Below are 13,663 nucleotides of genomic sequence, written 5' to 3'. Positions count from 1 at the left end.
TGGAACAAATTTGCTTTTTCCAAAAAACCCTTATAGGAGAACTGACTATATAAATAAGTACATATCTTGGAGAAAGGGATTAACTTTTTGTCAAAGAATGTGTTGTCATCACTACCTGTTTTTACATTATTCACATTAAGTTACTGAATAGTCCAAATGATCACAATATTTTTTTACAGGAAACTACATTCTTAATTATGTGGCATCACAACCCAAGCTGGCTCCCTTTGTCATCCAAGCTCTAATTCAAGTCATTGCTAAAATTACTAAATTGGGGTGGTTTGAGATTCAGAAAGACCAGTTTGTCTTCAGAGAAATTATTGCTGATGTGAAGAAGTTTCTTCAGGTAAGAAGGCATTATTACATTATAAGAGCATCAGTAGTTGTTTTTTTGGTTTAGAAAACTGCTTTTCTTAAAGTTAAATGGTTTGTTTTGTGGCTACCAGAACCATATTAATTATGGTTTATTATTTATCCTCTGGAGCCTGTATTTTTTATTGCCAGGAAAAGAGGATCATGTCATATAACTTCCAAACCAGAAGAATGCAAATTATAATGTTTTATAATTTCAAAAATATATGTTGTCATTTGTAACCACATGTGTCTTTGTATTGCATATATGCAAAACATGTATATAATGTTTTTCATGTATTATCTAATTTAATGCTAATTGCATCTCTGTGAAGGGAATTACATTTTGTAAATGAGAAGACTGAGGCTTAGAAAAGTTAGGTAATTTGTATAGGATTGCATAGTGATCTAGTAAAGCATAGCACTCGTACTTCAACAGGTTTTCTAAAGATATATATATTTAAAAATTTTTTACATTATACATTGAGTCATACTAAATTCTCAAGAATGTTTTTAACGTAAATGATTAAAGTTATAACATACTCACATTTAACTTACACAAATTCAGGTATTTGGACTGAAAAAAAAAAAAGAAAGAAAGAAAAGAAAAAAGAAAAGCAAGAAGAGACTAATTTAAACTGTGCCAGTGATTCCACTTGCCATTCCACATAGTATTTTATGTTGTGGGGTGTGATATGGGAAACTTAAATCTGCTCTTTTCTGTTCCTGTATGCCTCTTAGGATGACCATCATGCCCTGCTCAGTATGATTCAGATATTTAAAGATACATACTTTTTCATGCAAATGTTATCCCTAATCGCAAGAAAAGTACCTTAGTTGGTGCTCTGCTGAAGAAGCAGTGATCTGTTACAGTTCTCAAGGAAAAACTGGCAGTTTGGATTAATAGATGTTCAGTGTTGGTTTATTGGCAATTAGGGGGCTGTTTGGACTTTCTGAGATGTTATTGCTTATACAGTAACTGTCAGATTTAATCCCTATGTAAGATGTAACTCCGTCATACATTGTAATGCTAGAAACCTCAGAATATGAAACACTAGACTATTCTGCTTCTCTTTTATTCGTATTGTTAAAATCCTGTTTAACAAATATTTGATTATCTAAAATATCACAAGAATAAGTGTATTTTTAGCCCTGAGGAGATCTGCTGTGGGACAGAGGGATAGTTTATTCAGTGACACATGAGTTTCTCACTTTATAGTTGTGCATATAATTTTGACTAACACAATAGCTCCCCTCTCTTGTCCTTTACTAAGATTGTACACAGCTCATCAAGAATCCACACACACACTCACTGTAAACAAGAATAGACTTCAGAGTTCTTTTAAAATAAAATCAAGGTTGAAAACTGAATGAAATGAAATCATTCTTGTTGGCTAACATTTCTCAAGCTCCCTTTTCAATGGCTGATAAGTTGAGCTTAAGTTGGGCTTTAGTGTGCTTTTGTCAGTTTTGGAAGACCAGAAGAAACAGAAAATGTTTTCTCTTCAAAGTTTATTACAGTATCACAAAAAAAGCACTTGATTTCTGGGCATATGACTTAACCTAACCTTCAGTCATGAGAAAGACAACTGACTTAGTGTTTTAGTACTCTAAAATAGTACTGCATAGTTCCTTTGGGTAATAACAGCTTCTGTGAATTTTGTACTAAAAATTATTTTAAGTTTGTTAAATTTTTAATGGCCTGAAATTTTGTATATCTTCTTTTCTCTGTTATTGTAACCTTATTGCTGCCATACTTCTAACATTTATATGCCTCCTTTCTACATACATACCCAGGAGATACTACTGTCATCTAGGACAGTGCTATTCAGATTGCTGGTTCACAGCAAGATAAGGGGTTTATGTCAGAATGTAAATCAACGTGGTGCTTCCGTCATCAAGAGAGACTTGCTATGAAAAATATGCCAGCTGAACTAAACAGTGTACTTAGTGACTTATCTGTTTTATATTTTGGTGCAAACTCTTTTGTCATGGACCAGTATCAAACCATTCTCAGATTAGAATCCAATTTGCAGACTACCAGCAGATTCATGGACTAACAGTTGGTCAGGGAACGACATGTTAAGGAGCATTGGCCTGGTTTACACAGAAGATGGATGCTTCAGTAATGTGAAATCTGTAGTTTATCATAGAGTTCCGATTGTCCTAAAGGGCCATAAAGAATTAAAATGCAAAAATTGGACTTCCCTGGTTGGGCAGTGGTTAAGAATCCACCTGCCAATGCAGGGGATACGGGTTCGATCCCTGGTCCAGGAAGATCCCACATGCCACGGAGCAACTAAGCCCGTGCACCACAACTACTGAGCCTGTGCTCTAGAGTCCACGTGCTGCAACTACTGAGCCCACGTGCCGCAACTACTGAAGCCCGCGCTCCTAGGGCCCATGCTCCACAACGAGAGAAGCCACCGCAATGAAAGGCCCGCGCACCACAACAAAGAGTAGCCCCCGCTCGGTGCAGCTAGAGAAAGCCCGTGCACAGCAACAAAGACCCAGTGCAGTCAAAAAAAAAAAAAAGCAAAAATTATGGATGTTTCTTTTATTTTTTTATTCTGAGATAATTTGAATTTAGTTACACCTAGTGACCCAGTGTTAGTGAAATTCTGTGATAGTTAGAAGGAATGACCAGCTATAAAATTAAGACTTGAAAAGTGTATCATCTGTATTGCTTTCTTAAAATTATTATACTGTAATTGGATGTTAGATTTTTTTATTTTCATACTTCCAATGTGATTTTGCAGTTGAGTAATTTGTTAGTAATGTGCATATAAAATCTGAATTTTGATTTGAAGGAAATTATTGAGATTAAATTGGAAGCTGATTACATTAAAACATCATACTGTATTGATAGTCATGTATTTACTCAGTGCATTGGGCAGTTCACAAGCCTTCATTATAGATCCTTAGTAAATGCATATACATGCACTATTAAATAATATTAAAAGGGCGTAAGTGATCTTATCTGGTATTAGGTTGAGGGATTTAAATTAGTTCATAAGTTATTAATTATTTACTGAATGCATCTATCTTCAAGCAAATTTACAGAGCTAAAAATTGTTTTTTGTTCTTTCTTATTTGTGGTCTTATGAAAAGGATTAAACTACACTCCTGTATTTTGAGGTTTAGTTTATTGTAAGTCCTACATGCTGAAAACATTTTATAGAGTATCATGCAGTTCTAAGGTAGGTGAGCTTTTTTCCCATTCAACTCTATACCTAAATTTATCCTTCAAAAAAATGAGCTTGACATTATTTTTATTTGTGGACCTCATAGTGATTTTTCTATATATTTTAATAGATCTATTTTAAGAAAATGTGATGTTTCAGTATTTAATTACTTGTAAATGTTACCTGGTTTACACATTAAGAACCAATCATTTGTCTCCATTTAGGCTAAACTTGTTTTTTTCTCCAAAGGGTACTGTGGAGCACTGCATAATAGGAGTAATAATCCTCTCAGAATTGACTCAGGAAATGAACCTGGTAAGCCTTTCCATCTAATGGTGACGTGAAGTTTGCTAGGTAATGTCATTTCTTTGATGTAAAATCTTTGTGTGGCTTAAAACTCTGAATAAGCAAGTCTTTTTTTTCGGGGGGGGGGGTGTCTATTTTATTGGTGGGATAATCAAGTATTGGAACACTTTTATTGTTACTAAAAATGACAGTAACAATATAAAGTACTACAAAGAACAGGAAATTAGACATGGTCCTCTCTCCATAGCAATTGGAGGATCGTCCTTTTATCCTCTGTATATATAGTAATATACTAATCGTAAAAATAAATTATACGCAACAGTGGAACAAGCCTTTATTTGCTTACACATTAAAGACAAGCAGTTTAGCAGTTTGGTAAATTGATTCTCGATAATGGATACACAGCATGACTCAACAAAGAACAGGATACTTGGCACTTTGCTACTTGTTAGCATGGGTTTCACCCATACAAGGAGAGTTTGCAGAAGCTATACTTACCCCCCACCAACGCCTTTATGAACTCAGCAGCTGAGCACATCCTCACCTGCTCCTGTTCATTTTTGTATTTAACATGGTTCTAAACAGAACAAAAGTAGAAGTTGGGTTTTACATGGAATAATGTTACAATAAAGGGGAATGTATTGTTTATATTTAAGAACTTTTATCATCTTTTTTTTAAATTGAAGTACAGTTGGCGTACAATATTAGTTTCAGGTGTATAACATAATGATTTGACATTTATACATATATATATATATATATATGTGAATTGATCACATAAGTCTAGTAACCACGTGTCACCAAAGTTATTAAAATATTATAGACTATATTCCTCATGCTGTACATTATATCCCCGAGACTTATTTATTTTATAACTGGAAGTTTGTACCTATTAATCTTCTATTTCATCCAGCCCCCAGCCCCCTCCTCTCTGGCAACCACCAGTTTGTTCTCTGTATCTGTGAGTCTTCCTGTTTTGTTTTCTAGATTCCACATATAAGTGAAATCAGATGGTATTTGTCTTTCTCTATCTGACTTATTTCACTTAGCATAATACCTTCTAGGTCCACCCATGTTATTGCAGACAGCATGATTTCATTCTTTTTTAATGACTGAGTAATTCCATTGTGTGTATTTATACTACATACTCTATTCATTGATCTATTGATAGACACTTAGGTAGCTTCCATATCTTGGCTATTGTAATTGATGTTGCAGTGAACATAGGGGTGCATATATCTTTTTGAATTAGTGTTTTTGTTTTCTTTGGATAAATACCCAGAAGTGGAATTGCTGGATCATATGGTAGTGCTATTGGGTTCTCCAAAAAAAAAAAATATCTTATGGAAAAACCCAAACAAACTTTTTGCCCAACCCAATCTTTTTAATTTTTTGAGGACCTTCCAGACTATTTTCCATAGCAGCCATACTAATTTACATTCCCACCAACAGTGTGCAAGGGTGCCCTTTTTGCCAGGTCCTTGCCAATACTTATTTGTTGTCTATTTAATAATAGCCATTCTGAAAGACGTGAGGTGATATCTCACTGTGGTTTTGATTTGAATTTCCCTGAGGATTAGTGATATTGAACATTTTTTCATATGTCTGTTGGCCTTCTGTGTGTTTTCCTTAGAAAAATGTCTATTCAGGTCCTCTGCCTATTTTTTATTCAGATTTTTTTTTGATACTGAGGGTAGGGAAGTTTTCAGCAATTATGGCTTCAAATACATTCTGTGCTCTTTTCTTTCTCTCTTCTCCTTCTGGGACCCCTATAATAATGCAAATGTTAGTATGCTTGTTGTCTTAGAGGTCCCTTAAGCTATCCTCATTTTTTTAAAACTCTTTTTTCTTTTTGCAGTTCCAATTGGGTTATTTTGACTACCCTGTCTTCCAGATTGCTGATCCATTCCTTTGCTTCCTCTAGTCTGCTGTTGATTCCCTCTAGTATATTTTTCATTTCAGTTATTGTATTCTTCAGTTCTTATTGGTTCTTTTTTATGTTTTCTATTTCTTTGTTGAAGTTCTCACTGAGTTCATCCATTTGTTTCCCGATTTTGGTGAGCATCTTTATCACTTACTTTGAACTCTTTATCTGGTAAGTTGCTTATCTCCATTTTGTTTAGTTCCTTTCCTGGGGTTTTGTCTGATTCTTTCAATTGGAAGGCATTCCTTTGCCTCCTCATTTTGTCTGACTCTCTGTGTTTGTTTCTATGTAGTAGGTGTATCAGCTACATCTCCTGGTCTTCAAACAGTGGTCTTAACGTAAAAGGGGTTCTGTGGGGCCCGGTGGTACCCTCTCCCTGGTCACCAGAGCCGGGTGCTCCAGGTGCTCCTCCTCCTTTGTGTGGGCTGTGTGTGCCCTCCTGTTGTGGTTGGGCCAAGATTGCTGCAGGCGTACTGGTTGTCGGGGCTGGTCCCGGCCCACCTGGCTGAGAGCTCTGGCTCTGAGTGCTGCAGGTGGGCTGATGTGCTGATCTGTGGTTTTCTCGTTGTCTCATCTCAGGAAGCACATGATTTGATTTGTTACATCACTAATGATGTTCACTTTGGTCACTTGACTAAGATGGTCTCTACCAGGCTTCTCTAATTGTACATTTATTCTTTTCCCCTTTGTAAATAATGAGTATTTTGTGGGCAGGTAGTTTAAGACTCTGAAAATACCTTATTCCTCATTAAACTTTTAATTTATTCATTTATTATTTCTATCAGTTTGGATTCCTGGTTTCTAACTTTGTTTAATAGGTTATAGTTTGTTACTTACATTATATTTTGGTGCCCAAATTTTCCCAAATTTGGCCATTAGGAACCCTTTCAGGCTAGCATCTCTGTTCATTTGACATTTATTCACCATCCTTTGAACATTTTCTTACTTTCTGTCACAAGATGTTGCATGCTTATCTTGTGTAGAACTAGGTACCTTTTGAAGAAAGCTTCAAGCTCTGAAGTGTGATTTTGACTTTGTATGGTAAAAAATACATGGCTTCTGTGGAGACATTTTACTTAGCCTAATTTTAGAGCATTAACAACTTCAACTAGCATTTCTTAAGTACTTCTGAACCAGGCAATAGGGAGATCTACAATGCATAATGAAAATCAAATATAATTGTCAAATGTGAGCCAGGTAAATTCATGTAGGGTCAATAACAGGATGTATCTTCTAAGAAAAAGATCTAAACTTGAGGTTTCTTAAAAATTTAGAATTATATGTTACCATGCTTTTGTAGAAGCTAAGTCTAGTATTCCTGCAGTATATTCAAAATATAATCATCAAGAAGTAAAATATCCTTTGCCTACATGGTAGAGACATAGTTATGCAGTAGAAAATGGATGATAATCCCTCTTATCAAAAAAATTGGATATCTAAATAAATAACCCAAGTAGAATAAGCATGTATGCCTTGAAGATAACTCTGAAATAACACCTGGATTTGTGTTTTAGCTCTATTGCCTACTGCTTTGTCCAAACTTCTTAATGTCTTTAAACTTACATATCACTATCTGTAAAGCAATCATGACACTTTCCTTGGGTCTTATTAAGATTAGATAAGTTACTAGCACAGGTCCTAGTACATACAAGTACTCAGTAAACCCAAGGTTCTTCCCTCAGTGTTATAGATATGGTGTGCCTGTGAGCTTTAATTTTCTTGTATGTGAAAAGAGAATAATATATATCTCACAGGTTCGTTTTGAGGATTTAGTGAAATAATATGTGAAGAGTACATAAGTTGAGATTATAATGCTGTATGCTATTATTAATTTGTATTAAGGAGAAATTTTTATATATTGAGGGAAACTGAAGAGACAGACCAATTGAAGGAGAGAGAGATGGACGTTTGATTTAAAAGAAGGGGGAAATGCTGGAAATGCTAACTTGAATCTTACATAGTGGGTAGAGATTCCAGTAACTGCTTTCTGTAATCACTTTGGGCTTCTGTTATGTTTCATGTTTCTATAAGTAAATGTGGTATTTAAGTATAATATGATGGAGTTTAGGAAGTGTCAGATAATCAATTTTGATCTCACTACTTTTTTCACATCTATAAATATCAGGAAGGAAAATGGTTTATTTTCATCTTTCAGATACCAAAAGGAATGCTATAGCCACTGTAGCCTGTGGTATTAATAATTGTTTGGGTATCAGATTTCAGCTTTGTTTGCTGTTTCCTAGTGATAAATGGAAATATTAATGGTACTAATAGTATAGTTTTTGCCATATTATATTTTAGATTAGAGGCTCAAGAACTAGTCTTAGTAAACTTATTCTTAAAAATTATTTTTTATTAAGTAATAAAATATTCAGGGGGAATATACTGTGATGTAGTAAATCAAATTTATGATTATTTATAATTTCTGCCTTGGTTTTTTTTTTTAGAATATCAAAATACATGAATCAGTGACATATCTGATATATATAGAAATATCACTTTCATATAGAAGAATCTTCTGTAACTGATTCAGTTTGCTGATTCACAGAATGTTAGAATTTGAGGATTATCTCAGAGATTTCCCATTTTATAGGTGGAGCCTGAGGAACAGGGAAGCTGTTACTTGCCTAATGTGAAATATGATACATGACTCAGGAGTTGTTTTCTAATTATTTATTTTATTTTCTAATCTGTGTTTATATTGCCTCTGAAAGTATGATCAAATCTGCTTTTCAATTTTGGCATCAGTATAGTTTGTAGAGAGAGCACTGAATTAAAACAATACAGAAACTTGGGTTCTAGTCGTGGCTCTGCCATTATTAGCTCTTTGAGTAACCTTAAACAAATCACTTATACTAGTAGATTTTTAAAAGCTCTTTTAGCTCTATACTTTATGATTCTTTAATCATTATTTTCATTCCTTTTCTTACATAGTAAATTTTTGCTTTGCTGTTTGGCAAGTCTGGTTAAATAAATTCATCTTGAACTTTTTAGGTTGATTATTCTAGACCTTCAGCAAAACACAGGAAAATAGCTACCTCATTTCGTGACACTTCTCTTAAAGACATTTTAGTGCTAGCATGCTCTCTTCTAAAAGAGGTAAGTTACTTAATAATTCAGCATCCTGTTTCAGAAGAATTTCAGATGAATTCCCCTGTGCCCGTTTAATTTAAGTACAAATTAATTTGCACAAATCTATAAGCGGTTCCAAAAAATTCACTTTTATTTAGTCGGGATATAATAAAGTAAGATCCAAAGGGAATTTAGTAACTTGTCTTTAGACAGTAGTTTCATTATCTTCCTACCGTAGATTACTTATTACAGAAGCTATTTGAGACTTAGTTTCTGTATTGCCCTGCCCATATTTTAATGGGGTGCAGATGAACAATGAAATGACGGCAAGTTTTCCTAATTCATCATTTCTCAATATTTTTTCAGAGTTGAGCCAAGATAGTTGACTTTAATAATTTCTTTAGGAAATAATATTTTCCCGTTTGCTACTTAGTGCCCTATTGAACATTAGTATGTTCATAGTATGAGTCATAATTATATTGTGTTCTCTTGTAATATAGGGACTCCCTCATTCTACTCAAGCTTGTTAATTGGTGTAGTAGAGCATTTCCCAAAGTGTGTTCCACTAATCACTAGTTTCTACTTATTTAAATTCTGTGATATAGTAACATGGTAACTGCCACACTAGGCCAGACTGAAAGTTCCTCTATTTAAAAATTTTTCTTTTAGTATGAAAAATTTTAACATATATACAAGAAGATCGAATAGTATAATAAACTCCCTTAGACCCAGCAACCAGATAAGCATTAACAACTCGTGACCAATCTTGTTTCATCTCTATGAACTAACTAACCACTTTATTTCTTTCTGTGTTTTTCATGAAGCAGAATCCCAAGCTTCTTATCATTTCCTCCACAAATATTTCACATTGTATCTCTAGGAGATATAATCTGTTCTGGTTGTGTCAGAATGAACATTTTGAGGGGGTCGGGATTGTTCTCCAGGAGCTTGTGAGTGTCCTCCCACATTCAAACAGCTCTGAGAACCTTTGTTAGCTGAATGTGTATCGTTTATGCATGAAGCTCCCCTACTTTTTCTTGAAGAATGTTGTATTTTCAGCTTGTTCCAATTGCTTCTTTGAGCTAACAAATCCTGTACATTTATACATTTGTGCTGTGTAAAGTATTTGTCCTAAAGTTACTTCCTACAACTTTAGAAGGTGATCTCCAGTATGCAGTTAAATATGAAAGGTTTTAACCCCATTTTACAAGATTAAATTTGAAAATTTAATCTATTATTGTAGATTTTTGTTGATAGTGATATTACAGTTTTTTTCTGATATATACAACATAACTATGAAAATTCTTTTTTTTTTTAACTAATTTTAATTTGGAACTGAAGAATTATTTAAGTTAGTTGACTAAAATTCTTTTAATTGACATACGTCATAATGTTTCATTTGACTCTGAACCTCTTTCAGGTGTTGGCCAAGCCTTTAAACCTTCAGGATCAAGGTCAACAAAACCTAGTAATGCAAGTCTTGAAACTGGTCCTCAACTGCCTTAACTTTGACTTCATTGGCAGTTCAGCAGATGAATCTGCAGATGATCTTTGCACAGTACAGATTCCAACAACTTGGAGAACAAGTAAGAAAAAAGTTTAGTGTAAGGAATGGTCAACATAAAATACACAGGATTAGCAGTATAGTTGCTTTATGTGCAATTATCTCTGTTTTTTACTTGGCAATCAAAAAGTTCAAAAAAATTTGTAACCTAAGGTAGCTGCTGATACCCAATGTTGAAATCTGTTTTCCTCAGTTCATATCATAGTAACCTCTGTATTTTGATTTTGGAAAAAAGAAAAGACAACTCTAGAGTTGGAGGATGACAAGTTTAGGTGGGGAAATGAAGAGCTCTGTTTTGAAATTTTCAGATAAACAGTAGGAGAGGATATAACACTTGGCAGGAGATATCAACATATTTTTCAAAGTTATAAAGAGAATGAATTAGAGTAGCTAACTTAGCAGAGCAGAATTGCAATTTACTTTGTTACAGAGAAGGACACCAATAAAGAGCAAACTCACTTGCTCTCACACATCCCAGAAAGATGATGGCAATAGGGCTTTCCTATTGAAGTCAGAGGTAGGGAATTGGGCTGAAAGGACTTGGTAAAAAGTCTATGTTCTGCACAAACACCCTCGGGATCTTCTCTACCACCTCTGTGCAGCTCTGTGACTGCCCTTTTCCCTTCCTTCCCTATGTGTACTTCCCTCTAGATTCCCAAGACCAGAGCTTTTTTCTCTTGAGAAATTAAACTGGAGAGGTTTCTCATTCAGGGGTATCAGATATAGTAGAGAAACACCATACATTTGGTGAAAACTTCTAATATGGAAGTCAGAGACTAAAAGAAACAATTAAAAGGGACTTTGTATCTTGACAGTAGTGATGAATGCATGAACCAGCACATGTAGTAAAAATTGCACAGACTAAATACACATACACACACACACACACACGAGTACATGTAAAACTGGGAAAGCCAAATAAGATTGGTGGATTGGATTTTATCAGTGTGCCTTCTTGATTGTGATATTGTGCTTTAGTTTTGTAAGAACTTACCATTTGGGGAAATGGGGTAAACAATACATGGATCTCTCTGTATTATTTCTTGCAACTGCATATAAATCTAATTATCTCAAGAAATCTTTTTTTAAAAAGGGAGAGTTAGTAGAAACAGAGACAAAGTGAAGAGTCGAAGTAAATTTCAAAAAGTTTTAATTACTATCCTCAGAGAGATAAGAAAAGGTAATGCATTCCTGAAACATGAATAGGATATTGTTTCAAAAACGGAAGTTAAGACAGTGTTCCAGATATACAAGTTGCCCAAATAAAACATTCAGTAAAAGAATTGGAAGATAAAGCTAAGGAAATATCCCAGAAAGTAGAACAAAAAAAGCAAGAAGAGATTTGATAGAAAAAATGCAAGAATATTAAAGCGTGAAACTAGGAAGCTTGACATCTGACTATTAGGAGTTCAAGAAAGGACAGGAAAAAACAGAAGGCAATTTGCAAACAATACCAAAAAAAAATTCTCAGCAATGAGATACATAAATTTTCACATTGAAAGATCCCATAAGTACCCAACATAATGAATGAAAAAAAATACACTAAGCTTCGTAATCATGACATTTCAGAATAACAAGGACAAAGAGAACCTAAAATCTACCGGAAAGAAAGTCACCTACAAAGGATTGGGATCAAGAATGGTATTAGAGGGCTTCCCTGGTGGCGCGGTGGTTGAGAGTCCGCCTGCCGATGCAGGGGACACGGGTTCGTGCCCCGATCCGGGAAGATCCCACATGCAGCGGAGCGGCTGGTCCCGTGAGCCATGGCCGCTGAGCCTGCGTGTCTGGAGCCTGTGCTCTGCAACGGGAGAGGCCACAACAGTGAGAGGCCGCGTACCGCAAAAAAAAAAAAAAAAAAAGAATGGTATTAGATTTCTCAACAGTAGTACTGGAAGCTAGAGGACAATGGAGTAATATCCTCAGACTTCTGAGTGAAAATAATTTTCAAACTAGACTGAGATTACCAAGCATAAGAGAATAAAGATATTTTCAGACATGTAAATCGTTCTGAAATTTAGCCCTTATGTACTTGCTGTTATGAAGCTACTTGATATACAAGCAAGAAAATGGAGGATATGGAGTTCAAGAAAGCTTTAACACAAGATGACAATCAGCAGACATAAAAAGGAGATAATTATGTAACACATTTTGGAACAGCCAGTCTAAGTTGAAGAAGGCTCCAGGAGGAAGGGGTGGGAAAATGGAAGTGATAGGTTATTTGATGCCATTGACCAGGTGGAAAATGGCATGAAGAACATTTTGCAAATCTGTCAGAACATTTGGAAAGAATTAATGACAGATATCGATCTACACAACTAAGCACAGAAAAGATGCTGTGATTAAATCCAGGGAGTGTTGGAAATGTGATATAATCATAGTATACTTGGCTTAGCTGTTAACATTATTTACCTAGTCATAATAAAGTAAACACTTAGAATTGATTTAATTCCTAATTGTTATAACAGTGGATGGATTTTTGAGAGAGGATGGATTGTAGAAAGAGTGGTGGGAGTAGAGGGGAGAGTGTACCGTAACAAGGTCATTTGAGACCTAAAATAAAGTAGTCAAAGACATGTAATACAGCACGTAATTTGGAAACATGTATTTAAATATAGCTAAGAGTTGAAAGGCAGTTGGAATGGAGTAGGGTACAGCTGTTTTTTACTATATACTTTTTAGTACTATTTACTTTTTTATACTATTTGAATTTTTAAATGTTTTTATTACCTTAATATAAATGAAAATAGTGAGAAGGTTCTCTCGATAGGAACTGTAGGTGCTACATGGAAATAAGGAACATCTTAGCTAATTAATTTTTATCTTTGTATTATTTCATATTTCAAAGGAAAATAGCTAGGAATTAAAAAGGAATTAAGCCTAACTGCAAGGAAAGATTGGCCACATGCAGAGGTCTTGGAGTTCTTGGTTTGTATGATAATGTCTTACTATGTGAAGATCACTGAATTGAAAGTAATGGTGTTAGAATTTTTTTTTTTTTCCAGTTTTCCTGGAACCAGAAACATTGGATCTTTTCTTTAATTTGTATCATTCACTTCCACCACTCCTATCTCAGTTAGTAAGTAAAACTCATTCATTATTTCATTAAAAAGTACCTGTGATATTTATCTAAGGGTGGTACATATTTATTTATATTCTTGATTAGGTTTACCTCTCATAAGAGATTCTTACATCATCTGGGATTTATATTACATAAGCTATTTGTCAGTTTCTATTTATAGTCCATAGTTCCCGTCATTTCAC

At 34.6% G+C, this 13,663-nt stretch overlaps 1 protein-coding gene across 6 annotated transcripts in view; it reads left to right on the top strand.

The window, feature by feature from the left end:
* RANBP17 (RAN binding protein 17) overlaps positions 1–13,663 on the top strand; it is a 314,986-nt gene that overhangs the window by 22,602 nt on the left and 278,721 nt on the right. For 4 of the 6 annotated variants that reach the window (XR_007476521.1, XM_004271993.4, XM_033432060.2 and 1 more), the window contains 5 exons: positions 180–346; positions 3,786–3,851; positions 8,761–8,865; positions 10,259–10,424; positions 13,405–13,478. Coding sequence is in view for 5 of the 6 variants with exons in the window: in XM_004271993.4 (XP_004272041.1) it covers positions 180–346; positions 3,786–3,851; positions 8,761–8,865; positions 10,259–10,424; positions 13,405–13,478 (578 nt within the window). In the remaining variant the exon portion in view is untranslated. The remainder of the gene's footprint in view (positions 1–179; positions 347–3,785; positions 3,852–8,760; positions 8,866–10,258; positions 10,425–13,404; positions 13,479–13,663) is intronic. The other 2 variants (XM_049708089.1, XM_033432062.2) reach the window with 1 other exon arrangement.

This window comes from Orcinus orca, chromosome 3 (assembly GCF_937001465.1).
Source record: "Orcinus orca chromosome 3, mOrcOrc1.1, whole genome shotgun sequence".
Classification (NCBI taxonomy): Eukaryota; Metazoa; Chordata; class Mammalia; order Artiodactyla; family Delphinidae; genus Orcinus; species Orcinus orca.
Note: the sequence above shows the minus strand (reverse complement) of the source record. Positions and strands in the feature narration are given on the sequence as shown.